At 37.3% G+C, this 22,865-nt stretch overlaps 1 protein-coding gene across 1 annotated transcript in view; it reads left to right on the top strand.

The window, feature by feature from the left end:
- Nucleotides 1-22,865, top strand: part of DNAH6 (dynein axonemal heavy chain 6) — a 289,189-nt gene that overhangs the window by 139,221 nt on the left and 127,103 nt on the right. Inside the window, exons 32-39 of the mRNA XM_060027729.1 lie at nt 15-122; nt 9,209-9,764; nt 10,551-10,673; nt 15,995-16,177; nt 16,708-16,851; nt 19,122-19,343; nt 20,151-20,298; nt 22,606-22,763. Of these exons, the coding sequence (XP_059883712.1) occupies nt 15-122; nt 9,209-9,764; nt 10,551-10,673; nt 15,995-16,177; nt 16,708-16,851; nt 19,122-19,343; nt 20,151-20,298; nt 22,606-22,763 (1,642 nt within the window). The remainder of the gene's footprint in view (nt 1-14; nt 123-9,208; nt 9,765-10,550; nt 10,674-15,994; nt 16,178-16,707; nt 16,852-19,121; nt 19,344-20,150; nt 20,299-22,605; nt 22,764-22,865) is intronic.

Genomic DNA, 22,865 nt, shown 5'->3' with positions numbered 1-22,865 from the left:
TCCTTTAAATTTAGGTCTTTAAAAAGAGAGAACCCAGACCTAAGTGAAGATGTGGTATTGATAAGAGCTTTACGAGACTCTAACTTACCAAAATTCCTAACAGATGATGCTGTTCTATTCAGGTAAATTTCTAGGTGCGACAGATAAAGCATAGCTACTGTGTAGAGGTAAAGCCTAGTTTATCTTCAGATATGTCTGCCTCTAACAAGGTGTCATCTTTTCTAGAGACACCTATTGCAATTTTTAAAATACTAGTTTAAAAGATACTAAAGTTTCAGCCTCAATTCAATCATTTATTTTTTTCAAAATATTGATCACCAAGCTGCATGCTATGCAAATTAGCATTGGGTTACAAACTCCTGACCTAAGAGAAATTCCTGACTCAAAAGAAGCAGATTTGGGCCCCCACATAAATGTGATTGCTTTTATCTATTTCTACTTTTATTATTTAGTTTTATGTTTATCCAAGTCATGTAAGTATGTGGTTTTAAAAATAAAATGCTATTATAAGTTACTCTCATGAAAAACAACAGTTCCCTGCCCTTCACCAAGTCCCACTTCCCGAAGGCAATCATTTTTCAATTCATTCATTCGTTCTTTCCTATATCCCTCCATATTTTTTTAACATCTTTATTGGAGTATAATTGCTTTACAGTGGTGTGCTAGTTTCTGCTCTACAACAACCTCCATATTGTTTAGTACCACGTTTATGCCATTTCATGACTTTTCCATTTTAGATGTTATCTATTAAGTTACTAACAGAGAGATGAGGGTATGCACACGCACCTCTCCCCCTCCACCCATCCTCTCTGTGTAGTCATGTTACAATATAACTGGAGCTAAATATTCAGGATTTCCATAATTTATTATAGAAATATAAATGTTACCCAAAGCTGCACTATCTTTCCCTTGTTATTAAATTATCTAGCTTTTCATCTTCCCTTCATATATTATCTTAATTTTTGTTTTTTATTCCTTTTACCTACTTTTCTATAAATCTATCACTAATTCATTTCAAATTCTGCCAGAATAGAAATCTCCTAAAAACAAAATCAAAAATGACCTTCAATCGTACAAAATATTCTCTTGAATTTGTCTCCTTGGAGCCCTCATCCTCCTCTCTGATCTACACTGGTTGCCCATTACCCCTGGTGCATGTCTGTCATCCTGGGATGCCCATTTATGACCTTGCTGGGGATTCCTTTATCCACTATCAGATCCCCTGTTACCCAGAACATGTGTCTACTCACTTTTGGCAGAACATGATGAAAATTTCTATACAGTTATGTTTGCACAATTATGTTATTGCTATGAGTGAGATTCTAAGAAGTACATTTCCTAGATCATGGGGTATGGATATTACAGATTTACGTAGATCCTATGAATATGTCCTCCAAAGACATTTTACATTTATATAAACAGTTTTATGAAAATGCCCATATCCCTTTATATCTTTTGGTGGGAGAGATACCAAAATAGTAGCCTATTTTATGTACATTACTGTAATTATTAGTACCACTGAGCATCATTTCTTATGTTCATTACTCATTTATATTTACTATTCTTAGAGCATTATTCTATTGTGCTCTTTTACTTAGCAGTTTGTGGGAAATCATAAACTTTATCTGGTATAAAAATTGGAAATATTCTCTAAGTATATCACTCACTCTTTATGTTTAAAGGCTTTTGCCTCACAGAAGTTTGATTTTTGCTTGTTTTTATTTTTTCACTTTATCAACTTTTTTAAGTTATAGAATTTTTATCTTTTTGAGGTAGACTTTCTTAACACAGTGTTGTAAAGTTCATCTCTTATATTTTCATCTAGTACCTTTTTTCCTTGCTCTTTTTTTATCAACGTATAGTTGATTTACAATATTGTATTAGTTTCAGGTGTACAGCATAGTGATTCAATATTTTTATAGATTATACTCCATTTAAATTTATTATAAAATATTGGCTATATTCCTTGTGCCGAACAATATATCCTTGTAGCTTATTTATTTTATACATAGTAGTTTGTACTTATTCATCCCCTACCCCTATCTTGCCTCTCCCCCTTCCCTCTCACCACTGATAACCACTCATTTGTTCTCTATATCTTTGAGTCTATTTCTTTTGTTATATTCACTAGTTTATTTTTTTAGATTCCATATATAAGTGATAACATAAGGTATTTATCTTTCTCTGTATGACTTATTTCACGAAGCATAATACCCTCCAGATTTATCCATGTTGTTGCAAATGGCAAAATTTTATTCTTTTTATGGCTGAGTCATATTCCAACGTATATACGTACCAGATCTTCTTTATCCATCCATCTGTTGGTGGACACTTAAGTTGCTTCCATACCTTGGTTATTGTAAATAATACTGCTGTGAATATTGAGGTACAAGTAGCTTTTCAAATTAGTGTTTTCATTTTCTTTGGATTTATACCCACGAGTGGAATTGCTGGATAATATGGTAGTTCTATTTTTAGTTTTCTGAGGACCCTTCATACTATTTTCCGTAGTTGGCTGCATCAGTTTCCCACCAAGAGCATAGAAGTGTTCCTTTTCTCCACATCCTCACCAACATTTGTTGTTTGTGGTCTTTTTGTTGATTGCCATTCTGACAGGTGTGAAGTGATATCTCATTGTGGTTTAGATTGGCATTTCTCTGATGATTAGTGATATTGAGCATATTTTCATGTGCCAGTTGGCCATCTGTATGTCTTCTTTGGAAAAATGTCTATTCAGGTCTTCTGCCCATTTTTTAATCGGGTTGTTTGTTTGTTTGATATTGTGTTGTATGAGCTATTTATATATTTTGGATATTAACCCCTCATCATTTGCAAATATTCTCCCATTGTCTTTTCATTTTGTTGATGGTTTCCTTTGCTGTACAAAAACTTTTAAATTTAAGTAGGTCCCACTTGTTTATTTTTGGTTTTGTTTCCTTTGCCTTAGAGACAAATCCAAAAAATGTTGCTACAATTTATGTCAAAGAGTATTCTGCCTATGTTTTCTTCTAGGATTTTAATGGTTTCCAGTCTTACATTTATGTCTTTAATCCATTTTAAGTTCATTTTTTATATGGTGTGAGAAAATGTTCTAATTTCATTGTTTTACATGTAACTGTCCAGTTTTCCCTGCACCACTTATTGAAGAGACTGTCTTTTGCCGTTGTATATTCTTGCCTCCTTTGTCATAGATTAATTGACCATAAGTGTGTGGGTTTATTTCTGAGCTCTCTATTCTGTTTCATTGATCTATGAGTTTGTTTTTGTGCCAGTACCATACTGTTTTGATTATTGTAGTTTTTTAATATAATCTAAAGTCAGGGAGTGTGATACCTACAGGTCTTTTCTTCTTTCTCAAGATTATTTTGGCTATTTGGGCTCTTTTGTGTTTCCATACAAATCATAAAACTATTTGTTCTATTTCTGTGAAAAAATGCCATTGGTATTTTGAGAGAGATTGCATCGAATATATAGATTGCCTTGGGGTAGTATGGTCATTTTAACAATGTTGATTCTCCTAATCCATGAGCATGATATATCTTTCCATCTGTGTGTCCTCTTCAATTTCTTTCATCAGTTTCTTATAGTTTTCTGAGTACATGTGTTTTACCTCCTTAGGTAGGTTTATTCCTAGATATTTTATTCTTTTTCATGTGATTGTAAATGGGATTGTTTTCTTAATTTCTCTTTCCAATAGATTGTTGTTAGTGTATAGAAATGCAACGTGTTTCTGTATATTAATTTTGTATCCTGCACCTTTGCCAAATTCACTGATGAGCTCTAGTAGATTTTTGGTTATGTCTTTAGGATTTTCTATATATAATATGATGTCATCTGCAGAAAGTGACATTTTTACTTCCTTCTTTCTAATTTGGATTCCTTTTATTTCTATTTCTTATCTGATTGCTGTGACTAAGACTTCCAATACTATGTTGAATAAAAATGGCAGGAGTGGGCATACTTATCTTGTTGTGATTTTGAAATAAAAGTTTTCAGCTTTTCACCATTGAGTATGATGTTAACTGTGGGTTTGTCATAAATGGCTTTTAGTATATTGAGATATGTTCCCTCTATATCCAGTTTCTTGAGAGTTTTTATCGTGAATGAATTTTGAATTTTGTCAAATGCTTTTTCTGTGGCTGTTGAGATGATCATGTGATTTTTATTCTTCCTCTTTTTTGTTAATATGGTGTATCACACTGATTGAATTGCAAATATCAAACCATTCTTGCCTTCCTGGAATAAATCCAACTTGATCATTGTTATAAAGCAGAAACTAACACACCATTGTAAGGCAATTATACTCCAATAAAGATGTTAAAAAAAACAAAAAAACAACAACAAAAAAATGACATATCATTGTTGAGAATTTTTGCATGTATATTATCAGAAGTATTGGCTTGTAATTTTCTTTTTTTTTTTTTTTAGTGTCTTTGTCTAGTTTTGGTATCATGTAATAGTAGCCTCATAGAATGAATTTGTGACTGTTCCCTCCTCTTCAACTTTTTTGAATAGTATGAGAAAGATAGCTATTAGCTCTTCTGTGTATGTTTGATAGAATTCCCCCATGAAACCATCTGGTCCTGGACTTTTTCTTGTAGCAAGATTTTTTTTTAATTACATATCCAATTTCACATCTAGTGATCAGTCTGTTTATGTTGTCTATTTCATCCTGATTCTGTCTTGGAAGATTATATGTTTCTAGAAATTTATCCATTTCTTCTACATTGTCCAGTTTATTGGCATGTAATTGTTAATAGCATTCTCTTATGATTTTTTGTATCTCTGTGAGATCAGTTGTATATTCCTCTCTTTCATTTCTTATTTTTTTATTTGGTTCCTCTATCTTCTTCCTTAGTGAACCTGGCTAAAGATTTATCAATTTTGTTTATCTTTTGAAAGAAACAGCTCTTGGTTTCATTGATCTTTTCTATTGTTTGTTTGCTTTTTCAATTATATTTATTTCCTCTCTGATATTTATTACTTCCTTCCTTCTGCTGACTTTGGGCTTCGTTTCCTCTCCTTTTTCTGATTTCTTTAGATGGTAGGTTAGGTTGTTTATTTGAGATTTTTCTTGCCTGTATCACTATAAACCTCCCCTTTAGAACTACTTTTGTTGTATCCCATAGATTTTGGAAAGTTATTTTTTTTATTTTCATTTGCCTCAAGGTATTTTCTGATTTCCTCTTTGCTTTCTTCATTGACCCATTGCTTTCTTATTAGCATGTTGTTTAGTCTCCATGAGTTTGTGTTTTTCCCATTTTTCTTCCTGTAATTGATTTCTAGTTTTATACCATTGTGATCAGGAAAAAATGCCTGATATAATTTCTGTCCTCTTAAATTTGTTGAGACTTATTTTTGTGGCCTAGCATATGATCAATCTTGGAGAATATTGCATGTGCACTTGAAAAGAATGTGTATTCTGCTGGTTTTGGATGAGTGTCCTGTAGATATCTATAGGTCCCACTGGTCTAATGTGTCATTTAAGACAACTGTGTCCTTGTTGTTGTTGTTGTTGTTTTTGGTCTGGATGATCTGTCCATTGATATAAGTGAGGTATTAAAATCCCCTACTATTATTGTATTATTGGCAATACCTCCCTTTATATCTGTTAACATTTTCTTTGAATATTTAGGTGCTCCTCTATTGGGTGCATATATGTTAATGAGTGTAACATGCTCTTCTTTTATTGACCCTTTTATCATTAATAATGTCCTTCTATATTGCTTGTTATAGGCTTTGTTTTAAAGTCTATTTTGCCTGAGTATTGCTACCCCAGCTTTCTTGTCATTTCCATTTACATGAAACATCTTTTTCCATCCCCTAACTTTCAGTCTGTGTGTGTCTTTAGCTCTGAAGTGAGTCTCTTGTAAGCAGCACATAGATGGGTCTTGTTTTTGTATCCAATCAGCCACCCTATATCTTTTTTATTGAAACATTTAGTCCATTGACATTTAAAGTGATTATTAATTGTTATGTACTTATTGCCATTTTATTACTTGTTTTATGGTTGTTTTGTAGTTCTTCTCTGTTCTTTTCTTCTTCTTTTTGTTTCTTCCCTTGTGGTTTGGTGATTTTCTTTAGTGGTATACTTGTGTTCCTTTCTTTCTTGTTTTTGTGTATCTATTGTAAGTTTTGATTTGTGGTTACCATGCTGTTTATATATGTTGACCTATAACTATATCTACTTGATTTAAACTGATAGCCGTTTAAATTCAAATGCCTTCTAAAAGATCTACATTTTTTTATTCCCCTCCCCCACATTTTATGGTTTTAATGTCATATTTTACATCTTCATGTTTATCCCTTCACATTTACTGTAATATAGTTGATTTTACAATTTGTCTTTTAATCTTTGCACTAGCTTATTTAAGTGATTGATCCACAGCCTTAACCATATATTTGCCCTTACTAGTAGGATTTTTCCTTCCCTACAAATTTTTACTTCTTGTTGTAGCCTTTTCTTTTCCACTTAGAGAAGATCCTGTAACATTTCTTTTAGGGTAGGTTTAGTATTGATGAACTCTTTTTGTTTTTGCTTTTCTGAGAAGTTCTTTATCTCTCCTTCAATTCCAAATGATAATCTTGCTGGGTAGAGTATCTTAGGTTGTAGGATACTCTACCCAGCAAGTAGTTAAGCACTTTCAGCATTTTAAATATAACATGTCACTCCCTTCTGCCTGCAAGTTTCTGCAGAAAAATCAGCTGATAGCCTTAGGGGAATTCTTTTGTATGTGATTCTTTGTTTTCCTCTTGCTGCCTTTAGAATTCTCTCCTTATATGTAACTTTTGCCATTTAATCATATGTCTTGGTATGCATCTCTGCATTCATCTTGTTTGAGTCTCTCTGTGCTTCCTGTACCTGGATATCTGTTTCCTTATTTGGGTTTTCTAGTTCCTTATTAGAATTCTCACTGTGCTCATCTATTCTTTTCCCTAGTTCAGTTAGCATTCTTATCACTAGTACTTTGAACTCTTTATCTGATAAACTATTTATCTCTGTTTCATTAGTTGCTATTTTAGATTTCTTTTCTTATTCTTTCATTTGGAACAAAGTCCTCAGACTTCTCGTTTAGCTTAACTTTCTCTGTCTATATGAAATTAGGTGAAAGAGTTACCTATCTCAGTCTTTTAAGAGTGTCCTTGTGTAAGACCCCATATGCAGTCTGCACTGTGCCCAGTGGCTTTGGTGGGAGAGCTGGATCTGAAGTAAGCACAGGCCACATCTTCCCCCAGGGTGTACTGGCAGCAATCCCTGGTGGGAAGTGGGGCTGGAAATGGAGGGGCTAGAGCCAGAGTCAGGTGTGAACCAGGGCTTATCCTATGCTCAGTGGTCAACACTTGCCCTATGAAGGGCAGAGGCAGGTCCCAAGGTGCTGAAGCAGAAGCCCTGAGGTTGGGTCTGAGCTGGTTCTATTCCCTCTAAGTGTGTGATCTACCCCTCCCAGCATCAGCACCTTCACTCTAGAGGAGCAGTGCTGAGTGAGAAGGGCCGGACTGGATGCCAAGTGCAGGTTGGGGCAAGTACTGGGGTGATCCCAACACATCAGAGTTCCAGGCCACTCACAATCCACTGCCTCCATAAGCTCCATCAATAGCCTCCCTTGCCCTATTCAGATGCAGTGCTGGGTCCAAACCCACTCCTTCCCCCTAACTGCACAGTCTCCTTGGCAATGGCAGCCTTCACCCCTAGTGGGGAGCTGCACTAGAGCTAGTAGTGCTGGAGCAGGTGCTCAGCATGGGCCAGGGCACAAGGTGGGAGACAGGGGTTGTGGGAAACCAGTCAGAGTCCCAGGCAGTTTCATTCTGTTTCCTCCCCCTTGTTCTTGGGAGTAAACAACCATGGGTACACCCCTCACAAGTGGAGTCTGGGTTTCTTACAGCTCTGCTGGTAGTCCCACTGGCTTTCAAACCAGCTAAGAGGTCTTGTCTTCCCAGTGTCAGCCCCCAGGACTGCAGTGCCCAATGTGGGTCAAACCCCTCACTCCCCAGGGAGGACCTCCAAGCCCATGTAATTCCCTGCCTCTTGTGTGTCCCCTCCAACAGGCACAGGTACCAACCTAATCGCTCTTTCTCTTCCCTTCCTACCTGACTCTGTGTGGATCTTTCTTTACAATTTTGGCCGCAGAAGAGTCTTTCTGCCAGTCTCCAGTTTGTTTTCAGTGAGAGCTGCTCCACATATAGATGTATTTTTGATGTGTTCATAGAGGGAGATGAGCTCACATCCTCCTACTTCACCATCTTGATCTCCCTCATCTTGTACGTTTCTTGTCATTTTATATTAAGTTTTTTACTGCCTCTCAAATGTTTTTGTGTTATGTAGTGTAAGGTGGGAGTTTAGCTTCTTTTTTTTTTTTTTTTAAACTGGGCCAACCTTTATTATTTTTTTTTAAACCCCACATTTGTTTATTTATTTTATTTTTGGCTGTGTTGGGTCTTCGGTTCTGTGCAAGGGCTTTCTCTAGTTGTGGCAAGCGGGGGCCACTCTTCATCGCGGTGCGCGGGCCTCTCACTATGGCGGCTTCTCTTGTTGCAGAGCACAGGCTCCAGACGCGCAGGCTCAGTAGTTGTGGCTCACGGGCCTAGTTGCTCCACGGCATGTGGGATCCTCCCAGACCAGGGCTCGAACCCGTGTCCCCTGCATTAGCAGGCAGACTCTCAACCACTGCACCACCAGGGAAGCCCCTAGCTTCTTTTTTACCCATAGAACCATACCATATTAACTGTTTCCTACAGAAACAGTCCATTTTTCCTTTACTCCCTTTTTTATGTAGTACTAGTTTTCTATTTCTATTTCCATCTTATTTTTCTGAATATTTATATACCATTATAAGCACACATAAGTGCTTTGGTGAAAAGTTGAGATATAATTTTTAAAATAAACTGTTAAATTTGTCACCTATATGTTTGGTACTATGCCACATATTGTGTATAATACAAAAATGTAAGAAATATTCCCTACCTCCAAAAGCTCCCAATCTACTTAAGAACATTGGTCTACTGTACAAGAAACAAACAAAATCATGCACAATATCAGAGAAATGATAGATTCTGGTATAACACACAGGATAATCTAGTACTGTGTGCTCAGAAGCAAAGATAATGAGAAAAATAGGACCCATAGTAATGTTTAATAAATTAATTGTAACAAACATGGGGAAATATCAACGACCAGTGTTCCTAACTTATTTTCTTTTATTTTTTACAGTGGAATCATATCTGACCTTTTTCCTGGAGTCCAAATTCCAGAACACGATTATGGTATATTGCAGTCAACAATTATAGATGTCATGAAGAGACAAAATCTTCAGCCTGAGACATGTATGGTTAAAAAAGTGATACAGTTCTATGAAACCATGCTAGTAAGGCATGGTGTTATGTTAGTAGGGCCAACAGGAGGTGGCAAGACCACAGTTTACCAAATACTAGCAGAAACTTTAGGGAATTTGAGAAAACTTGGTGTAGACAATCCCTTTTACCAATCCGTTAAAACATATGTTCTTAATCCTAAATCAATTACAATGGGTGAATTATATGGTGAAGTTAATAACATAACCTTAGAGTGGAAAGATGGTTTGATGGCACTAAGTATCCGAGCAGCTGTGAATGATACTTCAGAAGACCATAAATGGATCATCAGTGATGGGCCAGTAGATGCTCTTTGGATTGAAAATATGAATACAGTCCTGGATGATAACAAGATGCTTTGCCTGGCTAACAGTGAGAGGATTAAACTCACACCTCAAATCCACATGCTTTTTGAGGTAAATTGCATATTCCTTACTGTGGAGTGAAATCGTTCATTAGATTAGCATACCATCATTAATTTTTTTCTCTTACTGATGTACCATTGACTATCTGTAAGGTCTACCATGGTGTTTTGTTTACATACTAAATATTTACCAAATTGTCCTTTTATAATAGATTGTCCATTCTGACAACCAAAGTCTCTCAAATGTTTCTGTCTCTCTATAGACAGGAAATACAATAAATTCTAGCTTCCCAAGCATTTGTTTCTTTTCCTTTGGAGGCAGTATATATATATATATATATATATATATATATATATATATATATATATATATATATATAATTTTTTAAGATGAATAAATCATCCTTCTGTGGTATGAATATTTGATGATGGGATTGGAAAAGGAATGTGGGCCAAATACAGCTACAAGATATTATGGAAGATACCACCCCTGCTGTATTCATTCATCAAACATTAATTGAATACCTACTATGTCCTGGGTATTAGGCTAGGTATTGGATATAAGAATGAAAAAGATAAGAAGAAAAACAAAAAGAAGGGAAAAGAAATACTTATACCTTCCCATAAGGATTTGACAGTAGCCTTCTACATTTTTTTTTTCTCCTTACGCCTCACTTAACTTTTCTTCTCCATTTTTAATCACTTATAGCTCCGCCATTCTCTTCCACACAAAGCCTTACAGTGTTAAACTTTAAATGTGTGATTCCTTAACATTGAATTTAGAGGAATAAGGAAGTATCATGTTAGCCATTTCCTGTTCGACGTTTTTCAATTTTAGGTGCAAGATCTAAAGGTTGCCTCTCCTGCAACAGTCAGTAGATGTGGGATGGTGTTTGTGGATCCTGAAGAACTGAAGTGGATGCCTTATGTTAAAACCTGGTTGAAGAGTGTTTCTAAAAAAGTAAGTGCAATCAGACACTCCCCACTGTCTCCATCTGTCAGGGCTCACCCTTCCCTCGAGTGCCCAGATAGCAATTGGTTAACGCCTCACTGTGCTTGATTGAGGGAATCCCCGCATTGTACATAGCTCTCTCCCCAGAATTCTTGGGATCTTCCAGGAAGGTTGTGTACTTCCCAAAGCTGTCCTCACTTTTTGTTACCCTGCCTGGCTTCTCTCCAGACTGTTTTCTCTCAAATATAAACACTTCCTTGAGTTTCCCCAAACGCAGGTAGAACAACCTGGGGCATTAAAAAAATGACTTTGCAGGAGGCTTGAGATAATGAAAGGGAAGTACCTGGAAGGAAAAGAACAGTAAATCCAAGCATTGTTACAGTTTTTAGATTTTAGGAACCCCTAAAACCTCTCAGAGCCAAGAAGAAGAGAAAACCAGTTTACCTCCCACCCAACCTTAGGTCGATTACCAAAGACAAATTCTAACCTCAGAGGTACCATTCCACCCAAAGTGAAGGAAAGCTTTTACATTACTATTCAGAACAACTCAGTTCCATATTATCTTCTGTGCCCTCTGCATTCTAAAATACGGTTCCTCTTTACCTTAACAAGCGATGTTTTTTTCTTTTTGAGATTTCATTCTTTTTTTTTTTTTTTTTTTTTTTTGCGGTACTCGGGCCTCTCACTGTTGTGGCCTCTCCCGTTGCGGAGCACAGGCTCTGGACGCGCAGGCTCAGTGGCCATGGCTCACGGGCCCAGCCGCTCCACGGCTTGTGGGATCTTCCCAGATTGGGGCACGAACCCACATCCCCTGCATCGGCAGGAGGACTCTCAACCACTGCGCCACCAGGGAAGCCCTGAGATTTCATTCTTTTTTATTGCTGAGTAGTATTCCATTGTCTATATATACCACTTCTCCTTTATCCACTCATCTTGTTCGTTTTTTATTATTATTATTATTATTTATTTATTTATTTTTGCTGTGTTGGGTCTTCGTTTCTGGATGAGGGCTTTTGCTAGTTGTGGCAAGCAGGGGCCACTCTTCATCGCGGTGCGCCGGCCTCTCACTATCGTGGCCTCTCTTGTCGTGGAGCACAGGCTCCAGACGCGCAGGTTCAGTAGTTGTGGCTCACGGGTCTAGTGGCTCTGTGGCATGTGGGATCTTCCCAGACCAGGACTCGAACCCGTGTCCCCTGCATTAGCAGGCAGATTCTCAACCACTGCGCCACCAGGGAAGCCCTGTTCGTTTGTTTTTTTTACTTGGGGTAGAGTTGCTTTACAATGTTGTGTTAGTTTCTTCTGTGCAACAAAATGAATCAACTATATGTATACATATATCCCCTCTCTCTTGGACCTCCCTCCCACCCACCCCCATCCCACCCATCTAGGTCACCACAGAGCACCAAGCTGAGCTCCCTGTGCTATACAGCAAGTTCCCACTAGCTATCTGTTCTACACATGGTAGTGTATATATGTCAATCCTAATCTCCCAATTCATCCCATTTCCCCCTTCCTCACCATGTCCACATGTCCATTTTCTGTCTGCTTGTCTATTCCTACCCTGCAAATTGGTTCATCTAATGGATAAAGAAGATGTGGTACATATATACATTGGAATATTACTCAGCCATAAAAAGGTCATTTGTAGAGATGTGGATGGACGTAGAGTCTGTCATACAGAGTGAAGTAAGTCAGAACGAGAAAAACAAATATCATATTTTAATGCATATATGTGGAACAATCTTTTTAAGTGTTTTGCTCCGTCTCATCTCAAGAAAGCCACTTCAAGAAAGCCATCTTCTTTCTGCATCTCCCCCTCCAAAAATGAATCAGAAAACTATTGTTTTCCTTATTCTTAGGCAACAACATTTTAATAATTTTGTGGTAAACTCTCTGAGTACCTTATTTTTTTTTAATTTCTTATTGGAGTATAGTTGATTTACAATGTTATGTTAGTTTCAGGTGTACAGCAAAGTGAACAGAGTACCTTATTAAAGACAGTAATTCTCAGAATTGAGACTTTATCATGGGCTGCCAAAAGATGTTAAACATTTCTGAATTCACTCTTTTAATAGACTTTATTATTTAGAGCAGCTTAAGGTTTATAGAAAAATTTAACAGAAAGTATAGAGAGTTGTCGTGTAATTTCCCTCCTCCAAATAGTTTCCCCTGTTATTAACATTTTGCGGTGGTGTGGTACATTTGTTAAAATTGATGAACCAGTATGGACGAACCATACAGTCTTATGAACTAAAGTCCATAGTTTACATTATGGTTCCCTTTTGTGTTGTACAATTCTATGAGTTTTGATAAATAAACAATATCATGTATAATATCATACAGAATAGTTTCACTGCCTTAAAAATCTGTGTTCTACCTATTCATACATCCACACCCTCTCAACCCCTGGCACCACTGATTGTTTTTACTGTCTCCATAGTTTTACCTTTTCCAGAACATCATATAGCTGGAATTATACAGTATGTAGCTTTTTCAGATTGACTTCTTTCACTTAATAGTATGTATTTACGATTCCTCCATGTCTTTCTGTGACTTGATAGCTTATTTTTTTAGCACTGGATTAATACTCCATTGTATGGATTTATCAAGTTTATCCACTCAACTACTGAAAGACATCTCAAAGTTTCCAAGTTTTAGCAATTATGAATAAAGCTCCTATAAACATTCACGTGCAGGTATTTGTGTAGACAAGATTTCAACTCATTTGGGTAAATACCCAGGACTGTGATTTCTGAATCATATGATAAAACTATGTTTACCTTTGTAAGAAACTGCTAGTCTGTCTTCCAACATGGCTGTACCATTTTGTATTCCCACCAGCAATAAATGAGAGTTCTTGTTGTTCCACATCGTCACCAGAATGTGGTGGTGTGGTATTTTAGATTTTAGCCATTCTAATAGGTATGTCGCGGTATCTCATTGTGGTTTCACTGTGCAGTTTTCTAATATGTTGAGTGTCTCTTCATGTGTTTATTTGCCGTCCATATTTCTTTGATGAGGTGTTCAAATCTTTTGCCCACTTTTTATTAGATTGTATGATTTTTTTTCCACAGATGTCGATGACTACGCATTGTGCTTTATTTTTATTTATTTATTTATTTATTTATTTATTTATTTATTTATTTTTGCCTGCATTGAGTCTTCATTGCTACACATGGGCTTTCTGTAGTTGTGGCGAGCAAGGGCTACTATTTGTTGCAGTGCACAGGCTTCTCATTGCAGTGGCTTCTCTTGTTGCAGAGCACAGGCTCTATGTGCACGGGCTTTAGTACTTGTGGCATGCAGGCTCAGTAGTTGTGGCTCACAGGCTCTAGAGCGCAGGCTAAGTAGTTGTGGCACAATGGGCTTTGTTGCTCTGCGGCATGTGGGATCTTCCTGGACCAGGGATTGAGCCCGTGTCCCCTGCATTGGCAGGCGGATTCTTAACCACTGTGCCACCAGGGAAGTCCAGGTTATATGTTTTCTTATTATTGAGTTTTGGGAGTTCTTTATATATGTTGGATACAAGTTATTTATCAGATATGTGTTTTGCAAGTATTTTCTCCAAGTCTGGCTTGTCTTTTCATTCTCTTGACAATATCTTTCACAACACACACATTTTTAATTTTAATCATCTAACTTATCAATTTTTCTTTCATGGATTGTGCTTTTGGTGTTATATCTAAAAACTCACTTCCAAACCTAAGGTCACCTAAATATTTTCCTCTGTTTTCTTCTAAGAGTTTTATAGTTTTACGTTTAGGTTTATGATCCATTTTGAGTTAATTTTTGTGAAAGGCATAGTATCAATGTCTGGATTCTATCTCTCCTTTTTTTTTTTTTTTTTTTTTGCATGGGGATGTCCAATTCTAGCACCACTGTTGAAAACACTGTCCCTTCTCCATTGGATTGCCTTTGTTCCTTTGTCAAAGATCACTTGACTATATTTGTATGAGCCTATTTATGGGCTCTCTATTTTGTTCCATTAATCTATTTGTCTATATTTTTTTTGCCAGTATCACACTGTCTTGACTACTGTAGCTTTACAGTAAGTCTTGTCAGGTAGTGTCATTCCTTTGACTTTGTTCTCCAATATTGTGTTCACTATTCTGGGTCTTTTCCCTCGCCATATAAACTTAAGACTCAGTTTGTTGATATCCACAAAATAACTTACTGGTATTTTGATTCAGATTGCATCAAATCTATAGATCACATTAGGAATAACTAACATCTTCACAATATTGGGTCTTTCTATGCATGCTCATGAGCTGTCTCTTAATTTACTTAGATGTACTTTGCTTTCTTTCATCAGAATCTTGTTATTTTCCTCATATAGATCTTGGAAATATTTTGTTAAAAATATACCTAAGTATTTTATTTTTTGGTGCTAATGTAAATGGTGTTGTATTTTCAATTTCAAATTCTAATTATTCATTGCTGGTGTATAGGAAAGTAATTGACTTTTGTATATTTACATTGTATCCTACAGCTTTGCTATAACTACTTATTAGTTCCAGGAGTTTTTGGTCAATTCTTTGGGATTTTCTATGTAGATAATTGTTTCATCTGTAAACAAAGACAATTTTTTTTCTTTCTTCCCAATCTGTATACATTTTTTCCCTTTTATTCTCCTATCGCATTAGCTAAGACTTTCAGTACAATGTTAAAAAAAGTGGTGAGGGAGCAACATTTTTTTTTAAATCTTTGGGAATCAGTCCTTTACCTTACATAGATATTTAAAATGTTTCTCTTTATACTTCTTCTTTTTCATTGTTCTTAATTATGAGAGATATCATCAATAGAGATGACTACATGAAATATATGTTGACAGTTTAACAAATGATTATAAAATAAACACCTCTGTACCCATTACCAGATCAAGATGTAGGACATTATCAGTGACCCAGAATCTCCCCCATGTGTCCCTCCCAAGTCATAGAAGGGTTTTCCTTAATTTAAGTTGTTCCATATCTTGTGATGCTTATACCCTTTAGTCTAAAATCACAGGATATATTGCAACATACAAGTTGGAACCAACCCTTTTTTTTTTTTTTTTTTTTTTGCGGTGTGCGGGCCTCTCACTGTTGTGGCCTCTCCCATTGTGGAGCACAGGCTCCGGACACGCAGGCTCAGTGGCCATGGCTCATGGGACCAGCCGCTCTGCGACATGTGGGATCCTCCCGGACCAGGGCATGAACCCACGTCCCCTGCATCGGCAGGTGGATTCAACCACTGCGCCACCAGGGAAGCCCTGAACCAACCCTTTTTTAACTTAATTATATATTTTATCTGGTCTTGCTAAAATATTATTTGTTTGTTTGATTTTTCAGCTGAATGAAGAAACTCAAGAATATATATTGAATCTTTTCCAGCGTTATGTTGATGACGGTTTAAATTTTATCAATAAGAAATGCAACCAAGCAATCCCACAAGTGGACATAAGCAAAGTTACTACGCTCTGTTGCTTATTGGAGTCTTTGATACTTGGGAAAGATGAAGTTAATTTGGCAATGGTAGGAAAGGTTTTCTTACTGCTATAAAACTAGGAAAATGTGATTATTGTATACATGCTCTGCAAATAAACAACTCCAAACTTTCTGTCATATGATTATTTGATTTTCAAGTTAATTTTCTAGGGGACTAATGACTATGAATAGATTCATGCAATCTCAGATTTGGAAAGAATTTAGCCTATAGATTACTCCGCTACTCAATGTTTAAACTTCCTTACAGTATAACATAATCACAGTGTGTGTCTACTTAAATACCTTCATGCAGTCATAAACATAGTTATAATAGTTGAAAGACAACCTTGAGCTTTTGTTCTACATGCTCCTTGCCATTCATTTTCCCATCAGAGTATTTAAATATATACTATTATAAACCATCACTCTGTGCACCATTGAATGAAATATAAGAAACATACAATGTGCCCTTTTAAAAATGCATAATTCTAAACAAAACAGACTTTAGACTTTGCAATTTAAGATTCTTTTTATGTTAGCATATAAAATATTAAAATTCTTTCCCTTTGTTCTTTCAGGAGCAAACAAAACTGAACACCATACTGTGTCAGACTTTTGTATTCTGTTACTTATGGTCTTTAGGTGGGAATCTAACTGAAAACTACTGGGATTCTTTTGATACATTTATTAGAACACAATTTGAAGATAATCCTGATGCCAGGGTAAGAGCCAAATAAAGTTAACTTTAACATAATAACTCTGAATCATTAAAATTAAATTTCAAGACTAAAACTTTAAAAGCCTTGGTCCTACTACAAATTCTTCATGTAAAAGTGTTTCTAAAATTATTCACTTTCTTAAACTATAGGTAACGTTTATTGTATTAAAAATTTTAGGAGTTCTCTCCTGGCCATGTGAAGAAAGTAAGGTATAAAAGTGTATAAAAACTCCCTACTATTAGCAAAAACATTGAATTTTAGTTTGTAAATTCTTTTTTCACAGTGTTATGGTTTAGCAATTCTGAAGCTACTTTCTGTATGTTCTAAAATTGAGCAAATGAATCAATATATTGAAGATAATGGCAACGAGGTTTCTCACTGTTAAGAGAAGGGACTTAACAAATATGGAAGAGAAAGATTAGAATGCACCTTGTGTTATTGGATTGGAATTATAGGTTTTGGTACTCATGGAATATATATATATGGGTCTATACATCCATCCATACATAAATTTCTTACTTCTGTCTGCTGAGAGGAACTAGAAGGAATGACACCTCAATAGCAATGAGCATACTTAGTTACTGATTTCTAAATACTATTCTCCATGAAAGAGAACCAAAGCACCTTAGTGAAACAGCTGATTCCAGTACTGAAGCAGGGAAAGTTCGAAGAGCCCAGAATATCTTTTGTCAGATAGTGAAGAAGTGCTTGAAGCACGACGGCACGTGTCAAAAGAGCACAGGAGAAGATTTTTCACTATGTACTCAGTTTTTTAATAGTAATATCCTATTATCTATTACTCTGTACAGCTGCTGTTGGATTTTTGTTTCTTGCTTTAGTAAATGGCCAGACAGCCATGTAATAGTAGCCAGAACTCAATGAGTGTTATAGATTCTTCTTTCTTTACTGACCTGAGTAAAGTGAATGGATTTTTTCTTCTAATTAATTTTTTTCAAATATTTCCTCTTCTCTTCTTCCTTGTTGCCTCTGAATAACTCAGGTTCTTTTCATTTCTTTTCTTGGTTGTTAAAATAGCCTATTTATTATTCCCTTGCTTTTGGTCCAGTCCTGTCTAATTCACCTATACACCATTGTTTTTTAGAATTACAGGTTACAATCTATTAATTGGTCATGAAATCAGTTGAAAGACTCTTAACCCAATTTTTAAAAATGAAATATCCACTATCACAACTTTTAGTCAACACTATATTGGTGATCCTAGCCAGTGCAATAAGGCAAGGAAAAAATAAATAAACTTTAGAAAGGAAATGAAACTGTCATTATTTGCAGAAAACATAACTGAATATGTAGAAAATCCTAAAGTTTTCTTAAAAATAGAATAGAATATAAAATAGAGTGATAGTTGGGGTGAATATTATACATATTTGAACACACATATATATATGTATGTACCATGTCACCATGTCAAATTGAGTCACTGTCAAGTGTGCTTGAAACACCACTGCTCTGTACAGCTGCCAGAATGAACTTTCTGAAATGTAATCTGATCATGTCACACACCTACTTAGAATCCTTCACTGAACTCTTGCTGCAAGCTCTTTAATAAATGACATTTTTATAATTTGGCCCCATCTGTGTTTCCAGACTTATCTCTTATAGTCCCCAACATGCATGCCACTTTCCATGGCTTCCAGACCTGTTTTCTGAGCCTGAACCCTGACTCCTTCTTCCCCATCCCCATCTCATCCCTTCTTTACCTTGCTTGAAGGACAAAGACTGACTCTTGCTTGTCCTTCAAATCTAAGTTGTAGCATCACCACCCCTTAGAAGCCCTCCTAAATCTCTAGCCACAACTATAACTCTCCTGCAAGTAGAAATGAGCCATCTCTCCTTTGTGAGTGTACTAAACTCCACTATAACCCTTATTTCTCCATGAGTATTAACTAATGTGCTTGTGTCCCCCAGGTAGATTACAAGGTCATTGAAGGCAGAGGTTGGGTCTCATTCAGCATTTTCCCCTAACACCAAACACAGTATTTGGCATGGAGTAAGCCCCTGAATGTTGGATTGAATTGAAAATGATTTACAATTCTAATATGGGGTTTTGATATAGTCAATATATCAGGTTTTTACTGTACTGCATTGCATGATTAAGCTTAAAGAATTAGACTCTGATCTTAAACAACTACTTTTCCACAAAGGAACAAAAATCCAAATCCATCCATGTTCCATGACTGCCTTTGTTTCTGTGTAAATATTTCTGTTGCCATGTGTCAATCCTATTGAAAGTGATGTTTAATTTTATACTCTAGCTTCCCAGTTCTGGTGATCTGTGGAGCATTCACATGGACTTTGACACCAAACGGCTGGATCCCTGGGAACAAATCATACCCACCTTCAAGTACAGCCGAGATATTCCGTTTTTTGAAATGCTTGTCCCTACAGCTGACACAGTGCGCTTTGGGTATCTAATGGAAAAACTACTGGCGGTCAGGCATTCAGTGCTGTTTACCGGAATAACGGGAGTTGGCAAGGTAGGAAACCTACATCAAACAAGAAGTCCTGTCCGAAACAAGGGCATGGTGAACTTAGAATTGTAAGCTCCGTAAATAATACCTTATTTCTCAGGGGAATTCCTTTTGAATTTTGATTATTTTTTCAGGAAGAATGTGACTGTGCTGAATCTATATCGACTGCACAGTTTGCCACTTTCTGAATAAATCCTGGGTGTCAATAATATATATAAACCAGAGAACCCTGTGGACCAATCTTCTGTGTTTGGGGGCTTTTATGTTGTGTCCTTTAGAAGTTCTAGGGCTGCCACTGCACAGGTTAAGGTGGGAATTTGTCAAGGCAGTTTGTGTCCCCAATGGACTATTGATGAAGGTCAGTCTGTCCCCTCCTGCCCATTTACTTCTACCAGACACAGCGATGGTGTTTAGGAAAAGTGGAGTATAGAGGAAAAGGCTGATTGTTTGGTCTTCTTCTTGGTTTGGGGGGAATCCATATAAACAGACACTCACTGTTTCCCCTCTAAATTATTTCTGAGTTTCTAAATCTTACTATCAAATTGACTTGGATAGTAACCAAGATGGCTTTTGGTATGATCCTAAAATAAAAACTTTTGCTGAGATAGAGCTGATTAGGATATTTCTTTGGCTCTGATAAATATCATTAAACGGAATCTCCAGGAAGAGAAAGGCAGATATTTCAATCTGGCTTTAACCTCTGTCCTTTTCTGTCCTGTTTCTTACTCATTGTTCTGGAATATTACTGATATAGACAATTGAAAGATTTTATATTGAATGAGAAATCAATTAACATTTTTTTTTATTTTAAAGTCTGTTATTACAAAAGGACTGCTAAATAGAATTCAAGAATCAGCTGGCTATGTTCCTGTTTATCTAAATTTTTCTGCTCAAACTTCATCTGCAAGAACACAAGAGATCATTGAATCAAAACTGGAAAGGAAAAGAAAAAATATTCTAGGTAAGAATTATCCTTGTCATTTGTCTCACACAAATTAATTATTAAATGCTAATAAGTCACATAAACCGTGCATGTAATAAAATTACAATTGGATATTTTCTTTGCTTAATTTATTTGTAAAGGTAATTCTGTTAATGGTATTCTCTCCTGGGTATAGATCTAGATATCTTACTGTTAGCAAGCAGGTAGTTTATTTCTATCATCACCTTCAACTCAGAGCATCTTCAATCTCTGCCTCTCCGAGGCTTTCCCTCTCTCCACTCATGCCATGCTTTCAAACCTGCATTGATTTCCCTTTATTTAAAACAAACAAACAGGGGCTTCCCTGGTGGCACAGTGGTTAAGAGTCCACCTGCCAATGCAGGGGACATGGGTTTGAGAACTGGGAGGATCCCACATGCCGTGGAGCAACTAGGTCCGTGCGCCATGACTGCTGAGTGTGCACTCTGGGACCCGCGAACCACAACTACTGAGCCCGCGTGCCACAGCTACTGAAGCCTGTGCGCCTGGAGCCCATGCTCTGCAGCAGGAGAGGCCACCACAATGAGAAGCCCGTTCACCGCAACGAAGAGTAGTCCCTGCTCGCAGTAACTAACGAAAGCCCGCGCACAGCATCAAAGATCCAATGCAGCCAAAAACTAAAAAAAAAAAATTAAAAAAAACTCTTTATGTCTGGTGCACTGACTTATCTGAACTCAGTAGGGAAAAAGCGTGAAAATGTTTTGGTGTTTCCTTCAGTCAGCACTTTCCGCCAAGCTTTGTGGGATCTCTCTCACCCTGCCTTATTAACCGCTTAGGTAAATACCATAACCTTCTGGTCACTTGCAATTTTGAGTCTGGTCCAATGTAAAGCTTCAATCCAAACCCCAAAATTAATTTTTGTCTTTTTTTTGTTTTTGAAGTATAGTTGATTTACAATGTTGTGTTAATTTCTGCTGTACTGCAAAGTGATTCCGTATATTCTTTTCCATTATGGTTTATCCCAGGAGATTTGATATAGTTCCCTGTGCTATACAGTATGACCTTGTTGTTAATCAGTCCAAACCCAATTTAAAGCTCTTCCTCTCCTCTGCTGTAAGCCAGGTTTGTGGCTGGAGGTGCTGGAGGGGTATGGGGGCTCTTTTACTCTTCCCACCTTCCCTCTAGGAGGCTCTAGTGTATCTGGATGGGAGGAGAAGGGAAGGACAGGGTTCTCCCTAACTGAAGTTTAGGTGGGCCTCTGTGGATTGCCCCTGCTTCTCCGTTGGCCTGATGGTTGTCCACGCTTTCAGCGTGGCAGACTTCCAGGAGCAGGTTTTCTCAGGGCCTCCCAGAAGAATTGTGCACAGGCCAAGCATTGACCTTCCCACTGGAAGGTTCCCTGATGTTGGGAATCACGGTCTCAGCCCCACTTTGTCCCACCCTCCAGTGGCACATCCTGCAGCCTCCTGCTGCTGGGGTCCACTTGCCCAGCCCACAGCCCTCCTGGGTGGAGCACTAGGCAGAGCTCAGGCCCAGCTACCTTCCACATTGTCTATCATCTCACAGGCCCTGTCATTCCAGCTGCTTTCCTAGCCCCTCTCTGTTACCCTTTTCCTGCTCAGGTAGGCACAGGGCAAAGGAAGCCAGTCTTTCTGGTGGGGGCCCCAAATTTTTATGAATGGTACTCGTAGCATGCCTCCCCACCCCTGACCTGCTACTTGGCTTCCAGAGGCCAGAAGATGAAGTGGGGCACTGAGTTTGCCTCATTTTCTTTGGAATTGTCACATGCTGGATGCCAGCATAGTGGAGTCACTTCCTCTTCTTAAGTTATTCTCTCTTCTGTGTTATCACTCTTTTTTTTCTTCTGAATGTATATATTGACTTTCTTTAAGTTAAATATGCCATTGTACAGCTCCACTGCACTGGATTTCCCTTTGATGTAATAAGGATGTTTTGAATATCCTGTCCTGTTTTCCCTGTAGGGGGTGGTGGGATGGCATTTATGTAAGGAAACTTTTGGGATTCTTCTGCTTCCTCCTGTGAAAAGGAAATGACTTTACTCACCCCAGGCCCAGGCCACACAGTTGGTGAGGGCAGTGGGAGTGGCTGGGATTGAGGAAGGTCAACTGAAGTGCTAAGATCCACAGCTTCGTGTCGGAGCCTGGATGGGGCCAGAGGGAGATCTCTCGTCCTCAAGACAAGACTCTGCTGGGACCCTTCTCACTCTGTAGAAAACTGAGCTCATTATGACCTGCACGGTGTTCACTGAGTCCAAAGCCTTACCTAAGTCTCGTCTTACGTTTACCAAGGGCAAATAATAATTCTTAAATTCATGTTGTTTCCTAGGAGCACCAGGAAACAAACGAATTGTGATTTTTGTTGACGATTTAAACATGCCCAGACTGGATCACTATGGCTCTCAGCCTCCCATTGAATTACTTCGGCAATATCAAGATTTTGGTGGATTTTATGACAGAAACAAACTCTTTTGGAAAGACATACAGGTTACTTTAGGTTTTAAATTACTTTGCATGTTTCAGTTTAAATGGCAGTGAAATATGGTGTATTCATTTGCTAGGGTTGCCATAACAAAGTACAACAGACTG

The sequence above is a fragment of the Delphinus delphis genome, chromosome 12 (genome assembly GCF_949987515.2).
Source record: "Delphinus delphis chromosome 12, mDelDel1.2, whole genome shotgun sequence".
Classification (NCBI taxonomy): Eukaryota; Metazoa; Chordata; class Mammalia; order Artiodactyla; family Delphinidae; genus Delphinus; species Delphinus delphis.
This window is presented reverse-complemented; position numbering and strand designations above follow the sequence as displayed.